The 26,526-nt window shown below is 40.4% G+C and overlaps 2 protein-coding genes across 6 annotated transcripts in view; both read left to right on the top strand.

Moving 5' to 3' along the window:
* The first annotated feature begins 2,792 nt into the window (after positions 1-2,792).
* sec14l7 (SEC14-like lipid binding 7) lies at positions 2,793-16,526 on the top strand. Of its 3 annotated transcripts, none has more exons than XM_044173737.1 (12): positions 2,793-2,946; positions 5,058-5,133; positions 8,438-8,481; positions 8,574-8,636; positions 10,025-10,213; positions 11,488-11,583; positions 11,672-11,732; positions 11,851-11,934; positions 12,886-12,992; positions 13,104-13,243; positions 14,339-14,508; positions 15,434-16,526. In XM_044173737.1, exons 1-12 carry the CDS (start codon positions 2,893-2,895, stop codon positions 15,562-15,564), a joined length of 1,215 nt encoding a protein of 404 aa, XP_044029672.1. In that variant the 5' UTR covers positions 2,793-2,892; the 3' UTR covers positions 15,565-16,526. The 3 variants fall into 3 exon arrangements, with proteins under 3 accessions (XP_044029672.1, XP_044029673.1, XP_044029674.1); XM_044173738.1 differs by having other exon boundaries at positions 2,874-2,946; positions 5,058-5,241; XM_044173739.1 differs by lacking the exons at positions 2,793-2,946; positions 5,058-5,133 and adding an exon at positions 5,231-5,248.
* A 1,469-nt stretch (positions 16,527-17,995) lies between these two features.
* LOC122865378 (metal transporter CNNM4) overlaps positions 17,996-26,526 on the top strand; it is a 39,423-nt gene continuing 30,892 nt past the window's right edge. For 2 of the 3 annotated variants that reach the window (XR_006375462.1, XM_044173734.1), the window contains exon 1: positions 17,996-19,715. Coding sequence is in view for 2 of the 3 variants with exons in the window: in XM_044173734.1 (XP_044029669.1) it covers positions 18,188-19,715 (1,528 nt within the window). In the remaining variant the exon portion in view is untranslated. The remainder of the gene's footprint in view (positions 19,716-26,526) is intronic. The other variant, XM_044173735.1, reaches the window with a different exon arrangement.

The raw sequence follows: 26,526 nt of genomic DNA, 5'->3' as shown, positions 1-26,526 counted from the left end.
GTTAGCGAGGTGACGGCTCGCCATCGGCCTGTGGAGGCAGAAAAGTAAAGTAAAAGATTTTTCCGCAGTCTGTTTATTGTTGGAGCAGCTAATGACAACACAGGCCAGAAAAGACGTCTGTAAAACTGGACTAAATATAACCTTTTATTTTAATCGCATTTTATTACTTTGATTATACGTTCAACATCTAACTGCTTCCCCACGATCTGCTGGACAGATTTCTTGCTAAAAGTGCTTAAAAAAAAAATGAAATCCTTTACGTACATCACAGTGTCTGACGTAACCGCAGCGATGCCGGCTCGTCTACTTCCACCTACAACCCGGATTTTATGCCTAAATCAGCAACAAATCAAAGGTTTTGGAATCATTAGGAATTATTAAATAAGAGTTTAAAACTCAAAAACTCTGCATCTTCAGGACTGCGTGGGTGTGGTTTGATGAGGTTTGATGGCAGTGAACCAAACAACTGTCATCAGATTCAAATTTAGCTAAAAGCTGATTGGTGCACGAATACGTGACATCACTTTTTTTTTTTTTTTTTTTTTCATCTGAGCCCCGCCCACTTCAAACCAGTCAGAAGAGCTCAGGGGAAAAAATCATAAATCTCGTGTAAAAACAACCAAAACAGTTGTAACTTTGACAGATTATTGCGTTTTCATGTCGGTCCGCGTCGCTCATATTAAGAACCCGATTGAGAAAATGTGTTTTGAGGGTCTTTAATGTAAATATTCACCATCCCCACCTTCACTTTAACCATAAGCTGTTAGCAGGAGTTATATCTGGCAGTGGTGGGTTAAATCATTTTCTACACTGAGGAGAAATCTGAGTTTTAATGCTCAGCGGAAAGTAAATGGGGGGAAAGTCAACATGCTTCACCTGCTGTGCAAATAACCTCCATGGATAGTTTCTGGACAGCTGATTGGTCTCGACAAAGTGCACGCCACGTTATTTTTATTATTTGAACATTTTCCTCAATGGTTGATTTTTTTCTTCCTCTTCCATATTGTCCAACAGGGCTGTAATATTTTGGGAGGTTTCTTTCTAGGGCGATTAAAACCAATTTCCACTATATCAAAATGAGAAATACTTTTATGCTTTGATTGTTTTTGACGTTTTTTCTTCTGTAAATCGTTTATTTATTCACAAGCACCAGCTTTATTTGGTGAACCTGGTATCTGGGTCCTGATCAGTTTCTGAAAAGCTTGTGTATTTAAAGAATAAAATGAGTTGTAATCTTTCTATACCAGAAATCCGTCTCTTCTATTCATTTAGATTTCATTTAATTTAGCCCAGAATTCTACTTTTGTACTTCAACAAAAGTACAAAGATAGCCTTCATGCCGCCACCTTTTTCCTGTGGAAAGTAAGAAAGTACATTTGCTCAAGTAATGTACTTAAATACAATTTTAAGGTACTTGTACTTTACTATTTCCATTTTATGCTACTTTATATACTTCACATCTCAGAGGGAAATTTAGCACTTTTTACTCCACTACATTTATTCAATAACTTTACTCACTTTAACTTACTCATTTGGATTAATAATACAAAATATAATCAACAAATAAATTACATGATGTATTATTATTGATTAAGATCAGACTTCATTGATCACCAGGGGAAATTCTACCCATCAGAATATAAAATAATTAAAATGAGCTCCACCTTCACTAGCTGCAACATTAAAGTGATCAACACATTAATGCATCAATAATTATGATCCAATAATATAATATACATTATTCTGAAATGGGCCATTCAGCATAATGAGTACTTTTACTTTTGGTTCTTAAAGTACATTTTTGATAATAAAATAGTAATAAACTTTATTTATACAGCACTTTTCTAAACAAAGTTACAAAGTGAACCAGGGTTTAAACATTTCAGGAGGCAACGAGTCAAATAAAATCAGACAGTTAAAGCTAATACAAAATAAAATATGCAACAATAATACAAGATAAAAACAAAAACAATAATAAAGCATAAGACATGTTGGAAATAAAACTGTGCTAATATTAATGAAAAGATTTATTTAAAAAGATAAAATGATGCTAATACTTTTACTGTTTGACACGGTGGTATTACTACTTTTCTTTTCTTCCACCACTGCTTTGTTGCGGCAAACATGATTCATGGGGAGAGAGAGTGTGTGTCGCAAAACACAGCCTTCAGCTAAAGGATGAAAGTCCACGTGTGTGTGTGTGTGTTCTCACAACTTCTAAGGGCTGTCCAGAGGTTAAGACTTGGTTTTAAGGGTTAGTTTAGGGTTAGGCTGTGGGTTAGTGCCGAACTATTTCTTTCTCTCTGCTGATTTCCTGCCATTTGTTGTTTTTATACTAAAGTTTGTACAGATTAAATAAACAAGATATAACGTGTTAATTAGTGAGCTGTAGAGGTTCAGGTAGGCGGTGGAGTTTGTTACCTTTAGACAGGCTAGCTGTTTCCCCCTGTCTTTATGCTAAGCTAAGCTAACCGGCTGCTGGCTGTAGCCTCATACCGTTATATCTTATTTGTTTAATCTGAACAGCAGACAAAGTGTAACAGCGATAACAATTTGCTGTTATTCTGATTAAAAAATGTTTGGAGGTGCTAGTTTTTGTTACCTTCAGACAGAGTCAGGCTAGCTGTTTCCCCCTGTTTCCAGTCTTTGTGCTAAGCTAAGCTAAGGGTTAGGTTAGAATTAGTTTATGGTTAGGGTTAAGGTGAGGCATTTAGTTGTGATGGTTAAGGTTAGGGTAAGGGGCTAGGGAATGCATTATGTCAATGACGGTCCTCACAAAGATAGAAGTACAAGGATGTGTGTGTGTTTGTGTGTGTGTGGGCGTTTCCTAGTCTACCTGTATTTCCCTCCGGTTCACTTCATCCACAGAAGCAGCAACATAACACAGGAGACATGAGCGGACGAGTCGGAGACTTGAGCCCAAAGCAGGCTGAAATCTTAACTGAGGTAAAAATAAAAAAAATTAAATACTACACTTTAATCAATATGATTTCACTAAAGGTATTGATTATTCTTTAATACTGAATCGTGACTTTAGATTGACTTTTTTGCACTTGGTTGTATCCCTGGTTGCTTTTGCTGTGGTGTCACAGTGCTCTAATGGCAGCTTGTGTGTTTATAGTGACATTGTTCTTATTTTAAGTGAGATTCTTGCCTCTGTGGTCTATGGAAAGAACATTTATTGTACTTAAATACACTTTTGAGGTACTTTACTTGAGTATTTACATTTTATTCTATTTTGTAATTCACTACATTTCAGGGGGAAATATTTTACTTTTTACCCGACTGTACTTATTTAACAGCTTTAGTTAGTTACTTTTCAGATTAAGATTTTACATTAGAAACCATATAATAAGCTTATAAAATACAACACATTGTTAAAGATTTAACCAGAGGTTACCAACCTTTTTGGCTTTCAAACAGTAACAGTTTAGTTGGTGCCTTTTGTCACATTCGAGGCCCAAAGAGGTGAAATTATTCAATATTCAGCCCAAAAAAGTAAAAATTTAGAAAAGTCCAAAAAATAAAACTTTTTACTCCACTACATTTATTTTACATTTACAGTTACTTTTCAGATTAATGTTTTAATCTGAAATATAAGAAGATTTTATGAAATATGTTTCATTTTTGTAAATTAAACTTTCTAACAGTATACAAATTAGTTAAAACTAGCTCCAACTCGGCAACATTAATATTATGCTCACACAACAATGTGTCAGTAGTAATAATCCAGTAATATAGATTATATAATGATTTAACACTCAGGGTACTTCTTCCACCTCTGAGTATCCCTGTGGGCAATATTACTAAAATATTCCTATAAAATCTTATATGGCAGTAGTTCTTGTGTAGGCTCAGTGTACCTCCAGAATATACTGCATATATTATAGGATTACACTGCAAGTTTAAGGGTGGGTCACAATAACAAAACATTAGACTAACTTATTATCTGTTGTGGATAATGTGCCATAATTATTGTTATTATCTTTTAATCTCAATTAATCGCTCAGTTTGGTCTGTGAAATGTCAGAAAATAGTGAAAAATGCCCGTCGAAATTTCCTAAAGCTCAGTGCGACGTGAAACAGCTTGTTTTGTCCAAAATCTAAACATATTTAATTTACTATCACGTAAGACTTTAAAAAAGCAGCAAATCCTCATAAATGACAAGCACAAAGACTGGAAACGGGGGGAAACAGCTAGCCTGGCTCTGTAACTCTGAAGCTCATTAATTAACATGTTATATCTTGTTTGTAAAATAGTGTAAAAACAATAATTTGCTTTTTTGCGGAACAGTTATGTGCCGAACTATTTCTTTCTCTCTGCTGATTTCCTGGCATTTGTCGTTTTTACACTTAAATTTATACAGATTAGATAAACAAGATATAACGTGTTAATTAGTGAGCTGTAGAGGTTCAGGTAGGCGGTGGAGTTTGTTACCTTTAGACAGGCTAGCTGTTTCCCCCTGTTTCCAATCTTTATGCTAAGCTAAGCTAACCGGCTGCTGGCTGTAGCCTCATACCGTTATATCTTATTTGTTTAATCTGAACAGCAGACAAAGTGTAACAGTGATAACAATTTGCTGTTATTCTGATTAAAAAATGTTTGGAGGTGCTAGTTTTTGTTACCTTCAGACAGAGTCAGGCTAGCTGTTTCCAATCTTTATGCTAAGCTAAGCTAACCGGCTGCTGGCTGTAGCCTCATACCGTATACCGTTATATCTTATTTGTTTAATCTGAACAGCAGACAAAGTGTAACAGCTACAATTTGCTGTTATTCTGATTAAAAAATGTTTGGAGGTGCTAGTTTTTGTTACCTTCAGACAGAGTCAGGCTAGCTGTTTCCCCCTGTTTCCAGTCTTTGTGCTAAGCTAAGCTAACCAGCTGCTGGCTGTAGCTTCATATTTACTGTACAGACATGAGAGTGGTATCAGTCTTCTCATCCAGATAAATCTCGGCATGCAAGTGAATACACGTATTTCCCAAAATGTCAAACTATTCCATAATTTTTTTAAAAGTGTAATATTTATGTCATGTTCCTTCTGATTCTCTGCCTCCAGTTTCGGGGGAGGATCCAGGACATCCTCCCCAACCTGCCTGCACAGCACGACCACTACCTCCTCCGCTGGCTCAGAGGTGAGACCGGCAGCCCTCCGCTGAAACCTGGACAGGGAGCGTTTAGTGTTTAGCATTTTCTCTGTGTGGGTACAATGCTGGCAAAACAACAATCACACAGCCGTCCAGGTACAAGGTGACTTCTTTAATACAAATGAGAATGAAAGAAAAACAACCAGCGGGGCCCTCTGCCAAAGATACGCAGATTAGATAGGAAAGATAAAGAATTACAGTGTAAAGACAAAAAAACATCAGAGGCTATAAAAAGGAAATTCAAATATAAATCACCACTTTTTTTTTTTTTTTGGATGGGTGATTGAGATGATTAACAGGAGAGAGAAAAGCAGAAAAAACAGACTTTCAGATTTTCCTCCTATCTTTGCCTTTTTCTTGTGAATTATTAAACACTTTTACCTTTTCGTGCATCAAAATCTCTTTCAAATAAAACAAGAAAAATTGTATTATTTTTTTATTTAAATGGTCAAAACCGTAGACATATAATCTGGGATGAGGGGTTGCAAGTACACACGGTTTAAGGGAAACAAACTAAAAAAAAAAAAAAAAGGTAATATAGAATTGGGTCAAATCAAACAAATCAAATAAAAACTAAATCTCCAACACGACCCTCTCTGACAGTGTGGACACCGAAGCCTCAGCTCTGGTGTTTCCCCACAGTCCTCCACTGAAACTGGCTGTAGTATAAAAACATGGGAACAGGTTTGTTTAAACCAGCTTTAAACGTCCAAAACGTCCTAAAAGTACCAATACAACAAGGTAAATAATACTCCATTACAATTAAAAGTCCTGCATTCAAAGTCTTGCTTACAGTAAGTTAAAGTACAGAAGTATTATCAGCTAAATGTACTTGAAGTATCAAACGTAAAAAAAAATACTGGTTCTTGTCAGCGCGTTCGTTAATTTGCAAAAGAAAAGTCTGGCGGGAAGCTGTTCCTTAATTTGGCATTTATTAAAGCATTGGAGGATCAAAACATATGTTTTACAAAGATCCTTTCTATTCAGAAAACCACAGTCAGCAAGCTGACACTTCCTCTGTTTGTAAGTTGCTAAAGTCTCTGCTTCGTTCCCCACAACTGCTACTTCTCTCCCATTATAATACATACTGTCCTCAGTACATGATGTTCTTTCTGATATCCCTGTTTCTTTGTATAAATGTAACAGCTAATCAACTTTTCCCTGCAGTCAGCAAGTCTGCCGGACAACACTTTGAATTGTTAAGCCTCATGCCCTGTGTGTGTGTATGTGTGTGCAAAAGTTTCAACATGGTATTAATATAATAGGCAAGCAGCCTTCGTTTAAATTATTAATTCTCACATTCTGCAGTAAAATGTCTCCTGTGACTGATATCTGATTCTGCTTTATATACAGTTAGCTAGTTTTAACTACTTTATATACAGTTAGCTAGTTTTAACTACTTTATATACAGTTAGCTAGTTTTAACTACTTTATATACGGTTAGCTAGTTTTAACTACTTTATATACGGTTAGCTAGTTTTAACTACTTTATATACAGTTAGCTAGTTTTAACTGCTTTATACAGTTAGCTAGTTTAACTACTTTATATAATGTTAGCTAGTTTTAACTACTTTATATAATGTTAGCTAGTTTTAACTACTTTATATATGGTTAGCTAGTTTTAACTGCTTTATATACAGTTAGCTAGTTTAACTGCTTTATATACAGTTAGCTAGTTTACCTACTTTATATACAGTTAGCTAGTTTTAACTACTTTATATACGGTTAGCTAGTTTAACTGCTTTATATACAGTTAGCTAGTTTAACTTCTTTATATACAGTTAGCTAGTTTTAACTGCTTTATATACAGTTAGCTAGTTTAACTGCTTTATATACAGTTAGCTAGTTTAACTGCTTTATATACAGTTAGCTAGTTTAACTGCTTTATATACAGTTAGCTAGTTTAACTGCTTTATATACAGTTAGCTAGTTTTAACTGCTTTATATACAGTTAGCTAGTTTAACAGCTTTATATACAGTTAGCTAGTTTTAACTGCTTTATATACAGTTAGCTAGTTTAACTGCTTTATATACAGTTAGCTAGTTTTAACTGCTTTATATACAGTTAGCTAGTTTTAACTGCTTTATATACAGTTAGCTAGTTTAACAGCTTTATATACAGTTAGCTAGTTTTAACTGCTTTATATACAGTTAGCTAGTTTTAACTGCTTTATATACAGTTAGCTAGTTTTAACTGCTTTATATACAGTTAGCTAGTTTAACTGCTTTATATACAGTTAGCTAGTTTAGTCGAGTGCTTCATAACCTAGGGGTCGGGCCCCTCCAAAGGGTCAAATAAATGTAGTGGAGTATAACGTAATTAAAGTATGGAAATACTCAAAAGTACAAGGAGAAGGATGTTTTATTTATTCTTTCAAAAGTTACATAAATGATGAAATCTCCAGCCTTCTCTTGGTTAATCAGTCATTTTTTTCCTATAATGTTCCTCCCGCTGACGCTGTGGCCATGAAAGCATACAATATTTACTCAGCCAGGATGGTTTGAACTACCTCCACTCAGTGGTCTTATCCTACAGTAAATGTTTGTTTTAGGCTGTACAAAGTTAGACCTTAGTAAAGCTGCAGAGATTTAAATTTATTTACTTTCCCCCCCATCCTTTAAAGCACGACTTCTAAAACTTCAACAGCTGATAAGACAAGCCAACGGGATAAAATACAGCATGTATAAATTAATATCTGCAAAAAATAACCTGATGTACAAATTAAGTCAACTGCCCCATCTCAGGACATCCAGGACATTGTGTCTCTTGACTCTGTTTAGTGATCCGTAGTTCTCGGAGGCTTAGATCGATGGGGGACTCTGCGACTGTAGTTCAATATTTGCATTGACTGTTAACCTCGGACAGTTCCCTTGCTTGACTAAAAACAGGCAAACTGTATCGAACTGTAACTTTCCTGTTGTACGATTATCAGACATTGTTAGTCTAGAACTGGTGCAGCATTTACAGATCAGTAATGATTAGCAAATGAAAAATAGTGCTTTGTATTTTACGTGAAAGAGGATACAGTTACACAACCTTTTTCATACAGTTGTCACAGTTCAGGTTTAGTCTCTTTTTTTCAGTAAGTTTGGTCAAGATTGCATTCATAAAACTACAAGCAGAAATTGGATGTTTCAGAGTAGAAGTACACGTGTAATATACAGTATATGTAAAGTGGCATGAAAAGAAAATACTGGTACAGTAAATTCCTCCACTGCTGCGTGTGAAATCGGTGCAATTCCCCTTTAAATCTCCACTTTACTAATCAGGATTTTATCTTTCCTTCTGCAGCCCGAAGCTTCAGCGTTCAGAAAGCTGAAGCCATGGTCAGAAAGGTGAAGTTTGTGAAAACAAAAACACGTGTCAGTCATGTTGTTTCCTTTGCGAGGCTGTAGGATGTTTGTGACCTGCCTCTCTCTCTCTGCAGCACCTGGAGTTCAGGAGGAAGATGAACGTAGATACCATCATATGTGACTGGAAACCTCCAGAGGTACACATGCTCTGTTTGTCACATATTCAAAAATGAGAAATAAGATGGGACTGTAAACATAGACTTTGTCAGGAAAGTTCGGCGGTGGAAAGTCATTAAGTACAGTACTTAAGTACAGTTTTGTACTTTACTTGAGTATTTCCGTTTTAAGATACTTTATACTTCTACTCCACTACAGTTCAGAGGGAAATACTGTACTTTTTAATTTTCTAAAATGAAATATTGTTAAGGGTTAAACTGACAAATACTAATATATATATATATAAAGTATGGTAGTTAAAATTAGCTCCACCCCGACCAGCTATAACATTAATAGTAATAATAATTGGATAATATAGTTCATGATACGGTAGCATTACAATGACAGGGGCCATTCTACTGCCTAATACTTTTACTTTTGATACTTTAAGTAATTTTTGTTGCAAATACTTTTGTACTTTTACTCAAATAAAATATCTAAACACTTCCTCCACCTCTGGGAAAGTTTTTACATGCATTTACACAACTACCTTTGATGTCTCCATTAGAGTATTACAACTAAAATTAATTTACAGATATTTCTGCTAGAAAAATGGGGCATCCAACAGTGTGGCTTGTGCAGATTTTGTGAGGAGGAAGAGGAGCCAGATTTTCATTTATTTTTGGTATTGTAAGGAAGTTGCATTATTTTGGATTAAAAAAGTGGATTTCTGCAACTCAGATTTTTATAGTTGCCCTTTTACCATAACAACTGATTTAAGGGATGATGAAGAAGGAAAAGACCTGAAAAACAGCATCGTTCTGATGGGGAAAGCATCTATATTTAAAGCTACAAAAAGACAACAATTAAACACCGAACGTTTAAAAGGATATTAATAAGAATACAGAGCAGAATGTATTTTTTTTTTAACGTGGGTGAGTCAGGTATTTTTAAAAAGACCTATCTTTTTAACTTGGATTTTAAGATTCATTTTTCAGTTTTATCAAACTGTTTCTGTTTGCTTTGTTTGTTTTTCTATTGCCTTTGCTATTTATTATTGATATTTTTTACCTATTGTCACTGGTTATTTTTTTAAATTATTATTATTATTTTTAATTTGATCTTGTTTTGTTAAGCACTTTGGGCTGCATCTTTGCATGAAATGTGCTTTACAAATAAAGTTATTATTATTATTAAAGGGACGTGAATATGTTGTGAACTTTTTTGTCAAATAATTGTGTATGCATATATACAGTAGATATATTATTAGGTGTGCATTTGTTTTTTCCTTCACTTTTGTTGTAGCTGTTGTCAGCTGGTGGTATTGCTGTTCTCTTCCTGTTTGCACATGTGTATGTTTGTCCTTTTGTCCCTGTGTAATAATAATAATAATAATAAAAACTCTTCCTCTCCTTCGTGTGCCCGCCAGGTGATCGAGAAGTACGTGTCTGGAGGGATGTGTGGATACGACCGAGAGGGAAGTCCCATCTGGTACGACGTCATCGGCCCTCTGGATCCCAAAGGTCTGCTGCTGTCCGCCACCAAACAGGACTTCATGAAGACAAAGATCAGACACGCAGAGATGCTGCAGCGGGAGTGTCGGAGGCAGTCTGAGAAGGTCAGGAGGACATTTTGAAATCATCTTTCCTCCTCTCCTGACTTGTTTCCTCTCCTCTCCATTTGTTTTGTTTCCTTTCCTCCTCTCTCGTTTCCTCTCATCTCCTTTCTCCTCCTCTTGTCTCCTATCCTCCCCTGACTTCTTTCCTCTTCTCTCTCTTTGTGTTCACTTGCCTCCTCTCCTCTTGCTTCCTTCTCTCCTCTACTGTCGTCTTCTGTTTCCTCCTCTTTTCCTTTAATCTCTTCGTCTCTCATCTTGTTACCTCTCCTCTCCTTCTGTTCGTTTCTCCTCTCCTCTCTTGTTTCTACTTCTCCTCACCTTTCACCTTTCGTCTCCTGTTTCCTCTTCTCCTCTTTCCTTCTCTCTTCTTGTCTCCTCTCCTGTTGTTTTATCCTCTCTTTTATTCTCCTCTTATTTCCTCCTCTCCTGTCTTGTTTCCTCCTCTCCTTTCTTCTTCTTGTCTTTTCTCCTCTCCTTTTGCTTCCTCCTCTCCTTTCGTCTCTAATCGCTTTGTCTCTCATCTTGTTACCTCTCCTCTCCTTCTGTTCGTTTCTCCTCTCCTCTTTTCTTCTCCTCTCCTCTCTTGTTTCTACTTCTCCTCTCCTTTCATGTCCACTTGTCTCCTCCCCTCTCGTCTCCTGTTTCCTCTTCTCCTCTTTCCTTCTCTCTTCTTGTCTCCTCTCCTCTTGTTTCATCCTCTCTTTTATTCTCCTCTCCTCCTCTCCTTTCCCCTCTTGCTTCCTCCTCTCCTCTATTCTCCTTTAATCTCTTCATCTCTCATCTTGTTACCTCTCCTCTCCTTCTGTTCGTTTCTCCTCTCCTCTTTTCTTCTCCTCTCCTCTCTTGTTTTTACTTCTCCTCTCCTTTCATGTCCACTTGTCTCCTCTCCTCCCTTCTCGTCTCCTGTTTCCTCATCTCCTCTTTCCTTCTCTCTTCTTGTCTCCTCTTCTCTTGTTTCATCCTCTCTTTTATTCTCCTCTCCTCCTCTCCTTTCCCCTCTTGCTTCCTCCTCTCCTCTCCTCCTTTAATCTCTTCGTCTCTCATCTTGTTACCTCTCCTCTCCTTCTGTTCGTTTCTCCTCTTCTCTTTTCTTCTCCTCTCCTCTCTTGTTTTTACTTCTCCTCTCCTTTCATGTCCACTTGTCTCCTCTCCTGTTGTTTCATCCTCTCTTTTATTATCCTCTCCTCCTCCCCTTTCCCCTCTTGTTTCCTCCTCTTTTATCCTTTCTTCTTCTTCTCTCCTCTCCTCTTGTTTCTTTTCCATCTCTTTCTCAGTTGGGGAAGAACGTTGAAGCCATCACTCTGATCTATGACTGTGAAGGACTCGGACTGAAACACATTTGGAAACCTGCCATTGAGGCCTATGGAGAGGTTTGTGAGCTACTGACACCATAATCATCACGTTTCATCTGTCCACATTAAATCACTGCATCTAATTATCACTGTTCCTCTCGTGTAGATCCTCACCATGTTTGAGGAGAACTATCCAGAGGGGCTGAAAAGAGTGTTTCTTATCAAAGGTACTTCAGCAGATCTGTTTGTGATTATATGCCCATAGGTTCTGACTTGGTTCCAGGTTGTGTTTATGATCTTGGGTTTAATGTACAATTATTTCCTGATTTTCTGTCTTTGCTGCAGCTCCCAAAATGTTTCCTATGGCCTACAACCTAATCAAACACTTTCTGTGTGAGGAAACACGACGTAAGATCATCGTTTTAGGAGGTAAGACAACTTTTCTTTTTATCCCAGAGTGTACAAACAAGAAAGTCTACAGCCATGCAAGCAGCTCTGTGCGGCAGAGTGCTGCTTTGAGCTGAATGCTAACGTTAGCAGGTATAATGTTAACCATGTTCATCATCTTAGTTTAGCATGCTAACATTTGCTAATTAGCACTAAACGCAAAGTACACTGAGGCTGATGGGAATGTCATTAGTTCTGGTCATAAACCAAAGTGTTGGACACATTAAAATGTTGACGTGATCTCGGTGCTAGATGAAAAGTTAAAGGTGCCCTGTGGAGTTTTCTTGTAAACAAACAAAAGTTATGCACATTGTGTATCCTTGAGCTATAACAAATGTGTTGAAAGAATGTCCTTCCTCATAAACATTTGCAAAGCCACATTTTTAAGTATTTTACATTTTAAAGTTTGCTAGCAGTCTTCTTCCTACTCTCCTTTGTTGCCGCATTTTTGGTGCCATTACCGCCACCTGTAGATCAGTGGAATAGTGTGAAACCAGTTGCAGGACTGTGTATCTTGTCACCCGCGTGCATGTGCTACACAATCACAAGATAAACACAGCGGGGACCCTCTCATAGAAAAACAGCCCCATAGCGCTACTAGAGGTCTAAAACTCCACGGGGAACCTTTAAGGGATCTTCAAACTCATTTCAGTTCATCCTGTGGGGAACTGTGTGCCTGAAACTAATTTCACGGCAATCCATCCAATAGTTGTCAAGAACTTTTGCACAAAACCTCATGGTGGTGCTAGAGGAAAAGTTAGGGAATCAAGTCAGTAGGATTCATGAATGTCTGTAAAACATTTCATTGCAATCCATTCAGTAGTTTTTCAGATATTTTAGTCTGTAACAACGCACAGACACTGCCAGCCATTTAGCCATGCCACTAAAAACACCACTCCTGACTGTTTATACATTACATGCCTCTGTTTATAGGTGACTGGCAAGAAGTGTTATGTAAACATATTGACCCAGAGCAGCTTCCTGTGGTGTACGGAGGGACCCTGACTGACCCTGATGGAGACCCTCGCTGCAGAACCATGGTGAGAGCAAGAAGAAAAGATTGGTGGCGCAGTAAGTGCGTGTTGTGCCGTCTTTCTGAATGATCGTGACTGACATGATGGACGTTTTGTGCGTTGTTGTTGTTGTTGCAGATCAACTACGGCGGTACAGTGTCCAGGTCGTACTATGTTCGGGAGTCGGTGAAGGTTCAGTACGACAGCAGTGTGACCATCAGCCGCGGCTCGATCTTCCAGCTGGAATATGATGTTACAGCACCGAGCAGCCTTCTGAGGTACAAAACAGCCAGCAGCTTGAGTCAGCTTAAAATCTGAGCACATTTAACCTTCTGTTTCTGTTCGGGGCCCTCTGTAGCAGCTCAACTAAACATATTGTTTTAGCAGCTTGATACTACTTGATACTTGATACAGAAAATGACGCATGACTTCTGTTTGAGACTCCAGCTGTACAACATGGTTAAATACAATGGATTTTCATATGCTCCACTGTATATCTGCAATTGGTGTTGACAGTACTTTTTATACAGCACAGTATACTGTTATATATTCTATCATCAGGTTATTATTCCTCGTGCATTAATGTAAAGCAGGATGTTGCTGTTGCAGCTGGTGGAGCTGGAGCTCATGTTGAACCGGTTTGTATCGGACTGCAGCTGATGATGCTTTTCATTCTGGATCCATCTGCTGAGTCTTTTCTCCATCGATCCATCGATCGTTCAGTTTGTAAAACTTGTGAAAACAGTGAGAAACACCGTCACGACGACCCAGAGCCCAAAGTGACGCCTTCGCCATGTCGTTGTGTCCGACCGACAGTCCAAAGCTCGACGTTATTAACAAACATCACAGTTATTACAGTCATTCAGAGGAAAAGCAGCAGATCTGCACATCTGAGAAGCTGCAGCCAGGAAGTGAAATGAAAGGAAATTGATTAATCAACTAATCGTTTCAGCTGTACTTGTATAAACTGTTAGGGAGTTTAATTTATAACAAAGCATCATATTTTATAAACTCTTCATATGTTTTGTTTGCAAAAATCTTAATCTGTAAAGTAACTAAAGCTGTCAGATAAATGTAGTGAAGTAAAAAGTCCAATATTTCCTGTAGCGGAGCAGAAGTAGAAAGTGTCATGAAAAGAAGAGACTCAAGTAAAGTACAAGTACCTCACATTTGTACTTAAGTACAGTACTTGAGTAAATGTACTTAGTTACGTTCCACCACTGGGTATTGGATAATGTCAGTTAGAGTGTGCATGTGTTTTTTGGTGCTATGCTAATGTAGACCATGATAAAACCTGTACCTGTACTCTGTCACAGGTACAATATAAAGTTTCATAATTTGGTCAAATAAACTTTGCCCCTGTTTCTTCCCAGGTGGCAGTTTGCCAGCGACGGAGCAGATATCGGGTTCGGAGTGTACAGACGGACCAAAGAGGGTGGCGGTCAGAAAGTGGCTGAGATGCTGCAGGTTCTGCCCAGCGAACGCTACAATGCACACCTGGTCCCTGAAGACAGCTGCCTCACCTGCCCCGAGCCCGGAGTCTGTGAGTCACCACACACTAGTGTACATTAGTGAAAGGAATAGGGTAATTGGATTACATGCTGCATTATTTCCTGTAAATCCCTCATGCGTAGGTATGCAGTTTGAATCTGGGGCAGGAATGGTCGCTAACAATGAAAACTGTACAATTAAAATAGTACCAAAAGGGGGGTTGATTTCATGAAAATCTTAAAGGAGTGGTTCGTTTTGGGAAATGTGCTTGTTTGCTTTCTTGTTGAAACTTAGATGAGAAGATCGATACCTTGCTCATGCGTGTACGGTAAATATGAAGCTATAGCCAGGTTAGCTTAGCTTACCATAAAGCAGGGGGCAACAGCTAGACTGGCTCTGTCGGAACGTAACAAAATCCACCCAATGAACACGTTAAATCTCGTTTGTTTAATCTGGACAAACACACAGTGTAAAAGCGACATGTTGTGGGTATATGGGGTTTATATGCTGGACTATTTCTTGGCTGGGCGCAGTGACTTCCTCGAGTCTTGTCGTCACAGTGAGGTTGTCAGGAAACCAGTGGAGACGCCAGGAAGTGACTGCTTACAGCAAAGAAATGCCGCCACATAACCCCTATAAAACTGCAACGTGTCAGTTTTACACTTCAGTTTTTGTCTGGATTAAACAAATGAGATATAACATGTTAATCAGCGAGGTTCTGGTAGGCTGTTTTTTAATCTTTGGACTGAGCCAGGCTAGCTGTTTCCCCTTGTTTCCAGTCTTTATGCTAAGCTAAGCTAAGCAGCTGCTGGCTGTAGCGGCATATTTAACAGACAGACATGAGAGTGGTATCGATCTTCTCATCTAACTCTCGGCAAGAAAGCGAATAAGCGTATTTCCAAAAACAAACTATTCATTTAAAGTCCTGCAGGACGCTAGCTCCTAACGGTGTTCACTCTGTCCTTCATTTTGTGCAGACGTGCTGTGTTTTGATAACAGCTACAGTCTCCTGCAGTCCAAGAAGGTGAGCTACAATGTCGAGGTTCTTCCTCCTCCAGAAGGACAGATGCAGAGTCCATGCAGCAGAGGAGACAGGAGGCTGCAGTGAGGACGTCCTCCCCTGAAAACACAGATCCCTGTGTGACAGTGTTCACTGAGCGTCACCAATCATTGACAGCAAAATCAATGCTTTTGCACCAGGGCCGGATCAACCCCCAGGGCAAAAATGAGCTGCGGACACCTAGTAACACCGCCACCTCTCCCACTCTGTGCTTTGTGTATGTATTAGTTCGTAATTAGTTTGTGGTAACTGGATTAAAGAGTAACTTAACACCAGGCAGAAAAGCAGCGTTTCACAGCCCTCTCTGGCTGAAGGTTTCATGCCTGTTTCACCTCCGACCACAAACAGCATCGCTGATGGTCAGGGGCCCCGGGGCCCGTCTAATCCAGACGTGTTTTGCATTGCGGTGTGTAAAGATTTACAGTGTGTGACTGCGACAATTCAGGACAACAATGACATGAATATTATTTTGTAAGAACGTGTTTCGCCAGCAGTTCAACTGTACAAGCTCGGCGTTTAGTGTAGAAGGATCACTTTCTAAAGCTTCGTCGCGTTTTTGTAATTTCATCTTCGGACTGTGAGAAGCCACAGCCACCTGACTGCAGTTGTTGTGTTTGTGCTTGATAGCAGCTAAACTAACAAGAAGGACAACACAAAGGGAGCGAAGCTACTTTCTGAGGTCATTTATCAAGTGGAGTTCTGCGTCAGATCGTCGCGTGTTTGATAATTTTACAATTATGCTGCTCATATTGTTGGACTTGGCCATTTATTATTAGTCTGAGAACAACCATAATGTGTTGAAATGACGGATGTTGGTAATAATCTTGCGTGTGCTGTCTAAATACACCCTTGAAAAACATTATAAAGTCATTATGATGACAGAACTCATGAAATCATGTAAACAAAATAATGTTTTTTTTAATTTATGAAGAATCTTCAGTTACATATAGTTTGTATGTTGATGTTACTTGTAATAAAAGCAGAACTTGTGTCTTGAAACTGAACAGAAACTGTTGGGTATTAATATTCCTGTACACGAATGGATTGCGAGACACTGGGCATTACTCGGCGTCATTTAGCCTCTTTTTCTGTGGTATTTTGCAGGTTAACCTTCCCTCTAAAGTTCTGTTGCTGGTTAAAAACTGCACCTGAAGTTCAGCTTTCCGTGCATGAAGCAGATCAACAGATGCAGATCCACACTGACTCTTCTTTCCTCAAATATTATGCAAAATACTGAAGCAGACCATACGAACTATTACAGGAAATGCAGATAGAGCTATTCTGCTGTCAAACATTTAAATAGCTTCACTAGTTTTAATGTAGGCTTACTGTAGCCTCAGGATGCACTATTATGTAGGGAAATCACTTATTTAATACAAATCAATATCAAAATAATGTGATCGGGACATCCCTACATCTGAAAAATTAAACACAAATGTTACCTTTTAATGTGTTGCACGAGGCGTTAGCTATACAAAATTATACACAGCAGTACACGACACACATCCTGTCGGCAACTTTAGAGCTGAAACAATCAGTCGATTAAATGATTAGTCGATCAGAAAACTAATCAGCAGCTATTTTGATAATCGATTAATAGTTTGAGTCATTTTTCAAGTAAAAATACATTTTCTAGTTCCAGCTTCTAAATTGTCGGGGTTTTCTTTGACTTATGTGACAGTAAACTGAATATATTTGGGGTTTTGAACAGGTGGTCAGACAAAGCAAGAAGTCACATTGAAACACTTTTAACTGTCCCATGACTTTCACCAATTGATCGAGACAACAATCAATCAGCAGATTAATCAATAATGCCCCTAGATCATTTCAAACAGAACAGAAATATTTACTGGTAGAAGATTTTTGGGAGAACTACAATCATTTTTACCAGTTTTTCAAAGCAGAATCACTTTAACTGGTTTGACCACTAGGTGGAAACGTAAGCAAGGGCAGAGGAAGATGTTATTACATAACTGCTCATCACTGAATATTAGGACCTAAAAAGAAATAAAGATGGTTAATAAAAGTTCACAGGACATATTATCAGACAAATTAAAAGGTGTTTAAGTTCATGGTCGAACACAAAAAAAAGGTAAGAGGTCTTTCCTTTTTTGACACATTGAATTAAACATACATTCCTATACAAAGACAGGTAGTTATTATTATTATTATTATTATTATTATTATACAGACAGAGCAAATCCCCCCAGAGTTCATCTGTGGAGTAAATGCTGCGTGTCTCTGCAGCCCGGGCCGGGCTCGGTGCCAGAGGGATGCGGGATGGTGCAGGATGAGGATGAGGATGAGGAGGGGGGGGGGGTGATGATGGGGGTGCACAGATGCCATGTGCCTTTACATAACAGCAGCTGGCTCCGGATACAATTGGATGAGAAACCGCTGGCCGCAGCAGCAGCAGCAGCAGCATCCATCCGCTGCGTGCCGCATTGCCTCGAGCCTGTCGGAGACAATAAAGGGGGGTGCTGCAGCACAGTGAGCATCAAGATAACGGAGTGTGTGTGTGGAGAGAGAGAGGGAGGGAGGGAAGAAGGGGGAGTGTGTTTGTTTATTAGCTCTACCTGTCGCTGTCCGGTAGGCGGTGATACCGGGGGTGTGTGCGTGCGTGTGTGCGTGATGGGGCGGTGCGGGGCGGAGCCGGCTCGGACATGAGTAAATGACGTCAGCCCCCAGGTCGCCGAGCAGTGAAACAAACATGGCGACAGAATGGAGCGGGCAGCAGGGTTACATTCTCACTCTCGTTATATTCCTGTGGAGCGCCGTCGGTGGCCGGACGGAGACGGCGGCGGCGGCGGGGGGGTCCGGTGTCAGCGGCGGAAGGGGCGGCGGCGGCGGCAGCCAGGTGCTCGGCATGCGGCTGGAGAGGAGCGACAAGCCGACCAGCACCAATGACGACGGTGTCATCCAGGTGACCGAGGAGAGCTCCGTGCAGCTCCGGTTTTACGGGGTGCAGCTCCACTCGGGCGCCTGGACGCAGATTCGCTTCACGGAGCTGATGGACGGCGGCGGCGGCGGCGGCGGGGGGGGCGAAGGGGAGGATGAGGAGGAGGCGGCGGCGGCGGCGAGAGGCGGAAGCGGCACGATGGACGCGCCGGACAGGACTTGTGCTGATTTCACGAAAGACATCAGCGTCGGGACCTTCATGAACGTCAGCAGTGGCGGCACGTCGGGGCTGCTTACCGTGCACATTAAGCCGCTGCGCAAGAGCGAGCCGCAGAAGGAGTACGCCGCGTGCACGCCGGGCGCGGATGGGAGCAGGTGGGTGCTGCTGGGGGACAGCGATGGCAGGCTGGTGGTGGTGGAGGAGAAGAAGTCCCTGCTGCCCATGTGGCTGCAGCTCATCCTCATCTCCTTCCTGCTGGTGCTCTCTGGGATGTTCAGCGGCTTGAACCTGGGGCTGATGGCTTTGGACCCCATGGAGCTGCGCATCGTGCAGAGCTGCGGCACCGACAAAGAGAAGAAATACGCGAGAAAGATCGAACCCATCCGCAGCAAAGGGAACTATCTCCTCTGCTCTCTGCTTCTGGGCAACGTCCTGGTGAACACCACCCTCACCATACTCCTCGACGACCTGATCGGGTCGGGTTTGGGCGCCGTGGTGGCCTCCACCATTGGGATTGTGATCTTTGGCGAGATCGTCCCCCAGGCGCTGTGCTCCCGCCACGGGCTCGCCGTAGGGGCCAACACCATCCTGGTAACCAAGTTCTTCATGTTCCTCACTTTCCCGGTGTCCTTCCCCGTCAGCAAGCTGCTGGACGTCCTGCTGGGCCAGGAGATCGGCACCGTGTACAACAGGGAGAAGCTGGTGGAGATGCTCAAAGTGACGGAGCCCTACAACGACCTGGTCAAAGAGGAGCTGAACATGATCCAGGGCGCCCTGGAGCTCAGGACCAAAACTGTAGAGGATGTGATGACGCCCATAGGCAACTGCTTTATGATCCAGGCGGACGCTGTGCTGGATTTCAACACCATGTCGGAGATCATGGAGAGCGGATACACTCGTATACCCGTGTACGACGACGAGAGGTCCAACATCGTGGACATCCTGTACGTGAAGGACCTGGCGTTTGTGGACCCGGACGACTGCACCACCCTGAAGACCATCACCAAGTTTTACAACCACCCCGTGCACTTTGTGTTTCACGACACAAAGCTGGACGCCATGCTGGAGGAGTTCAAGAAAGGTGTGTGTCAGCGTGTGTGTGTTTTGATTCCTTTTCAGGTTCCTCAGACAAATCAGCTGCTTTCTGCTTTGTTTATTTGAAACCTGCAGCCGTCACTGCGTCCACACACACACACACACACACACACACACACACACATACGCAAACCCCCCCTCCCCCAGGACTGTCCGTATCGACCAGCCCTATCGATGGGTGGAACATCCCAGCCTACATTTTAAACGCACAAAACTGCGAGCAACAAAACAAATATGATGCACAGTGCAACAAATATCCGGTCTGAGCAGATTTCATCCTGCTGCTCCGTTCTGGTCCCGATGACACTCACAGTCACGGTTACTCGAGGTAATCCACAGACCTTATTGTGAGCAGTTTCGTGTAGGAACTATTTTCTTTCAGCCGGCAGTTCCTACCTGAAACTGCTGTACGAGTACCTCGAATTAGTACTTTCCACCACTCGTTATAATCTAACAACAGCTCTTCTTCTGTGCCCCACAGTGTGCGACAGCCACTGACTGTAAACTACAGCCAGGGCTCTCAAACCTTTTTATCTCTGAGACCCCAAATCAATATGTATTGTGTCCCAGGCAGGTCAGCATTAAACAGTGGTGGAAAGTAACTTTAATCAAATACTGTACTTAAGTACAATTTTGAGGTACTTTACTTGAGTATTTTCAGTTTCTGCTACTTTCTGCTTCGACTTCAATATCTCAGAGGGAGATATTTTTACTTCACTACGTTTATCTGACAGCTTTAGTACAAAAACACACAAAGAGCTTATAAAATGTGGTGCTTTGTTATAATTTAAATAGTACAGCTGAAACAATTTGTCAATTAATGCATCATTAATTATAATCCAGTAATATAATATCTTCTGAAATGGGTCGTTCTGCATAATGAGTACTTTTACTTTTGGTACTTTAAAGGTTCTGTATGCGACATTCACTGCCACTAAATGTCGCACTAGAGCACCAGCATCTCAGACCAAAACAAACGGACACTACGGCGCACCAGACTCCATTGAGAAAAACAGCAATTTTACCTCGCAGAATGCTGTAAAACACTTCATTCAAACTGGATGGAAAAAAAATAAAAGACTCCCTTGAAAAAAAGAATAATTTTACCACATAGCTCATCGTTAAACACACTTCATTCAAATGGGACAGAAACTCCCCATAACTGTCTTTGTTAGTCTTTCTGCTGTTCCAACAATCACCAACTCTGGTTTGGTCAAAATGTGCATAAACAAAGACAACACAAGCAGAGGGAGCGTGACATCATTCTCTGCTCAGGGCGCCATTACTCCACTACATCTTTACACAGCAAATAGATGCAGGACTTTAACTTGTAACAGAGTATTTCTACAGTGTGGTACTTTTACTTAAGTAAACTACCTGAGTACTTGTTCCACCACTGGGATTAACCTGCTGGGGGGCCCCAAGTCACCCCCCTGTCACCCCGTGTTCCCCAACGTGTAATTTCATTAAATGTGAATTTATTTAAGCATCAGCACCATGTAAGCATAATCATCAACCGAAAAACGAATATTAAAAGTAGTGAAAAAGAGATCAAAGCTTTTTGCACAGCGTGCACTGCAGTAGTAAAAGCTGCTGGTAACTGAAAGATGAAAATATAAGTGTTTTAATGAAACATGTTGCTAATGCCAGTGTTAATAAAAGATCATGAACTTTTATGTATTAGATTTTGACACCAGGCCCCACTACAAAACCTCAAGATTAAAGGAATAGTTACAGTATATAGTTATACATTTTGGGAAATACATTTATTTGCTTTCTTGCAGAGAGTTAGATGAGCAGATTGATACCACTCTCATGTCTGTACAGTAAATATGAAGTTACAGCCAGCAGCTGGTTAGCTTAGCTTAGCACAAAGACTGGAAACAGGGGGAAACAGCTAGCCTGGCTCTGTCTGAAGGTAACAAAATCCACCTACAAGCACCTCCAAACATTTTTTTAAATCAGAATAACAGCAAATTGTAGTTGTTACACTTTGTTTGCTGTTCAGATTAAACAAATAAGATATAACGTGTTGATCTGTGAGCTTTAGAGGCGCTGGTTTTTGGATTTTGTTACCGTTCTGTTGTCAGACCAACAGTCAAAAACCTGAAGATGTTCATTTTACTCTCATATAAGAAAAACAGAAAATATTCACATTTGAGAAGCTAGAACCAGCGAATGTGGCTTTTTTGCTTAAAAATGACCAGTTGCCAAAATAATTGCTTAAATAATTTTTTGACTAATTGTTTCAGCTTTAGCTCCAACGTCACAGCCAGGAAACGCAGCTGGATCTCGGGCAATAGATGAGAAAATGTCCCGGTAACACACAATACAAGTAATCCACGCAGGAGCATCCGAACTCGCACACAACCTGATATTGTTCTGGACGTATCCGGATGTTATATCCCGTCACAACCGAGTTCATGCGACCCGCTTTGTGTTACGACCCATAGTATCAAGGCGAGGCAAGTTTATTATATCGCGCATTTCAGCAACAAGGCAAATCAAAGCGCTTCACACAAAACATCAAAAGCATTGCGACAAAGTGCAAAAGAAACACGCACAAAAAGACATTTAAATACAATTTTAATTGTCATTAAAGAGCCAAACAAGCTAAAACAGAGCCTCCTGCACTACATTATGTGCTGTTTTATTTATTGGCTACATCCGTGTTTCATCCAATCTCAGCAGGTTTTTATTCCCCATCAACGCTCCAGCCGCTGCTGATCATCTCTAACCAGAGCAGGAACTAATCGGTGAAATCAGCTGCTGTGTAATAATGGTTGATGGGATGAAAATCTGCACATTCAGGCGCACGAGATTAGTGCTGGAAATCTCAGCGCTTGATATCCACACCTTGAACACAAAGCCGGTATCACAACAGTGTCGTACCTGCAGTTAATTAAAGCTTATTATGATGGCAATGACGCTATTTCAAGGTATCAAACGCTTTTCTTTACATTTGTATCAAAAGCAGTAAAACAGTAAACACTTGATTAGACGCTTGATAAAACTGCAGGCTGATTTATAAACCTGTGCCTCAGCACGGTTCTGTGTTATACATCTCAGGAACTGGGTGTTTCATTTCATTTCCACTCTCACAGTTAGACATAAATGGATGTAGACGCGTCTTTAATCACCGTGTTGCATGTCAGTACTTCTGCCGTCTTCACCAGACTTTCAATAGAAAAACTGCGAAAGGAGTAGCACAGTGTCAGCTGTCGTCGTGCATAACCATTACGCACAGCTGCGGCTATTTGTAGCACTTGTGTTATTTTTAATTCATTACAAATAAGCCAAACTATCATTGTCGTTTCAGTCATCGCCATCAAACATCAGTGACTTAGTTTATAGCGCTCAACAGACATGCGTAGTGATTGATGATGCAAAAGTTATTAATGTGCCTTTGATGGGATATTTTTACAGGTCGCTCTGTAGTCTGCAAAAAAAACAAATCCCCCAGCTAAACTAAACAGTCTGAATTTCATTATTAGATTCCAGCTGATTCCATGTTTTTACTGCTTGTGGCAAGTCCTTAGTAAAAGAAACACTCCGATTGGACGAGAGGTGATAGAAGATAGATGGAAATGATTTTTCAAAAGCCATGCAGTCGGTAGTTAGAGCTGCAACTAACGTTTCTGTTTTTTATTATGGATTACTCTGTTATTATTTCTACTGATCGTATCATCTATAAAATGTCATACCTTCCCAGAGCTCGAGGGGACGTCTTCAAATGTCTTGTTTTGTCCGACCGACAGTCCAAAACCCAAAAAGAGATTCAGTTTACTGCCGTGTGTGACAGCGAGAAGCATCACATCCTGTCATTTTTAGAATCTGGATAATTGAATGTTTGGTATTATGACTTGAAAAATTAATAATAACTGATTTATCAAAATAGTTGCCAATTAATTTACTGCTAATCACCTAATCGATTGACAGACTAGTCGTCATTCAGTAAGTGAAACGGGAAAAGTTCCCCTCAGCTTCAAGGTTGAAGCTCATGCGCCTGCTGAAGGGCCCTTAAGCAAGTCACTAATCTGAACCTGCTGCAGGGCGGCTGACCGTGACCTCTGACCTTCCTGTGGAGGGTCTGAGGGAGTTTACAGGAGATGATGATGATGATGATGAGTCATTATGTCAGCGGCTGTGCTGACTGAACACAACACCGCCAACGGGCCCGGTTCTGTGCTGGGTCGCGACCGGCTGATGTTAGCCCGGAGGATGGCTCGTGACACGGCACAGAGGCTGGCTTCGGCTTTTTACTGATTCTAGCCGACACAGACACGAAGTCCCGACGTCCGGGTTACCCTCTGTTCTCCGGCTTCTGTAAATCGGTACAGTAATATTCTACGATAAATCAGCAGTTGTTATTAGAAATTGAAACCTTTTGTGAGCACACACAAAACTACAGCTCCCATGAAAATGAACCAACGTGGCAGGCAGCACTGATAAAGTCATCTTTTTAGCCGTTACCTCCGTGGCTGCTCTCTGTCCTGCTGTTAGTACAGATGTGTTTGAACTAACCGCCGACCCCCTCGACTCGCTCGCGGACTCGTGGCCGTTAAACCCACGATGGTCTGTGGGCTTATGGGAAATGGTGTTAATTAAAACATTTTGATAGATTTTTAAAATGACCGTCCCTTATCTAAACATATGAGAGTATACAATATCTACAAACATAATGTGTTCTGTCAGCTATGTAATACATTTAAATGTATAATTTAAAGGTAGCTAACCACATCAAATCACATTAATTTAAAGCTGAGACGGCAGTTACTGTTACTCTGCTAAGCTAGCTACTTTTAGCAGGAGTTTAACTGGGTTTTTTCCCCCCCATCATGATTCGATGTAGCTACTGCCTCATTTACTTTATGTGAAATAACAAACTGTATTGTCAAGATGTTAGTTCATCAAAGTAGATATTTCAGGTAACAGCATGGGGGAATCAGTGAGTAACGTTAAGGCTAACGGTGGCTGTCTCACCAGCTAGGTTAAGCTTGATATTGCTCTCTTTTAGCCGTCTAGCTAACAAGTTTCTTGTTTCCCAGCCACTCACAGAAATTATACATTTTTACAGCATAATCATTTTTATAAGGTAAAACAGACGCCAAAAAGTCTGATTCTGGTCTTGACTCAATTTGGACCAAATATGTCTGATTTTGGCTTTGTACTGCTAGCTAGCATGGTTAACAAAAAATAATGCCGAGTAAAAAATCTTTTTCATGTTTGTGCCTCTTGATTTGGTCCAGTATCAATTAATTTTGACTTTAAAAGGTCAAAAAGAGTTACCTTTTTTGTGATGAGGCCAGGATCATGATTGTTCATCATGGAAAAGAGTTTCCCCTCGGGGATCAATGAAGTATTTCTGATTCTGATTCTGATCATTGGAAGCAAAATGGTTCAAAAACAGCGACCATTTTATTTTGGGTTTGTCAGTTTTGGGCTCCTTCTTCGTAAGGGATTTTAAATATTAACTAGATGTCTTACTCTTTCACAGTGTCATGCAGGAGTTGAATTTTGCAGCACATATAAAATTGTTACTACTAATACCACTATTTTAATATTTCTTAAATTTGGTAAATAATTCATCACCTGACACATGAATCGGTCTCTCAGATCAGCCTGAAAAGAGCATTTGTTGCACACTTTACAGTGACGTTTTTGGATGCTTTGGGCCGCATACACGCAGACACACCAGCATCACTGAAGAGGCCAAAAATAGATGATGCTGGTGTTTTGATGTCAAGTAACCGTGACAGGTTTCTGTCCTGGCAGCCTCGCTCCTGTTCACCAGATAACGTGCCGTTACCGTCTGTGGTGCAGACCTGTGCGAGCCCACACAGACCTGCAGCGGTGGAAAGTAACTAAGAACATTTACTCAAGTACTGTACTTAAATACAAGTTTGAGGTACTTGTATTTTATTGTATTTCTATTTTATGCTGCTTTATACTTCTACTCCGCTACATCTCAGAGGCAGATATTGTTCTTTTTTACCACACTACATTTATTTGACAACATTAGTTATTAGTTACTTTGCAGGTTCACATTATCGATACAAAATATAGGACGGTGTAGTCCCTCATTCGTCCAGGAGTGTTCTATCGTAGAAAAGGTTTCAGTCGTAGTCATCTGGACACTGTTTTCAGAATCAAGACGTTTCGGCTCCCATCCGGAAGTCATTCTCAATTGTGAAAAAATTGGACGGGAACTGGAAATTTAAGCTACTCTGTGTTACATAAGCCCTGCCCTCAGGAGGGAATCTGCCTGAGTATCTGTTGATTAGCTAGTTTCACCTGAAACTGACCCAATGGTTTCCAAGATGGCCCAGTAATCAGTAATCAGGTCTATTGTTTTCTGGCTGCATCTACCTCATCACTGTATTTTGCCGTAATTTTTTCACAATTGAGAATGACTTCCGGATGGGAGCCGAAACGTCTTGATTCTGAAAACAGTGTCCAGATGACTATGACTGAAACCTTTTCTACGATACAAAATATAATCAACTAATTAATTATATGTTTTTACTGTTTAAGCTACCCAGCAGTATATAAAGTAGTTTAAATTGGCTCCACCTTTATCAGCTGCAACATTAGTGATGTTTACACGTTAATGCATCACTAATTATAATAATAATAATATTATTGTTTTGTGCCATTCTGCGTCATGAGTACTTTGACTTCTGGTACTTGAAGTGTATTTTGATGCTAATAGTTAGAAGTATTTTTACACTGTGGTATTGTAAAAGATCTGAGTATGTGCATGCAGTTAGTGAACGTGCACACTCAGCCTGAACATA

Source organism: Siniperca chuatsi, linkage group LG18 (assembly GCF_020085105.1).
Source record: "Siniperca chuatsi isolate FFG_IHB_CAS linkage group LG18, ASM2008510v1, whole genome shotgun sequence".
NCBI classification, from domain to species: domain Eukaryota; kingdom Metazoa; phylum Chordata; class Actinopteri; order Centrarchiformes; family Sinipercidae; genus Siniperca; species Siniperca chuatsi.
The sequence above is the reverse complement of the archived record's forward strand: the minus strand, read 5'-3'. Positions and strand labels throughout refer to the sequence as shown.

Bases quoted from the DNA above. Each gene is read 5' to 3' on its own strand.
- sec14l7 (XM_044173737.1), top strand. From the start codon at position 2,893: ATGAGCGGACGAGTCGGAGACTTGAGCCCAAAGCAGGCTGAAATCTTA. The intron at 2,947-5,057 runs GTAAAAATAAAA...CTCTGCCTCCAG, and splicing joins AGGCTGAAATCTTAACTGAG to TTTCGGGGGAGGATCCAGGA. The intron at 10,214-11,487 runs GTCAGGAGGACA...TCTCTTTCTCAG, and splicing joins GTCGGAGGCAGTCTGAGAAG to TTGGGGAAGAACGTTGAAGC.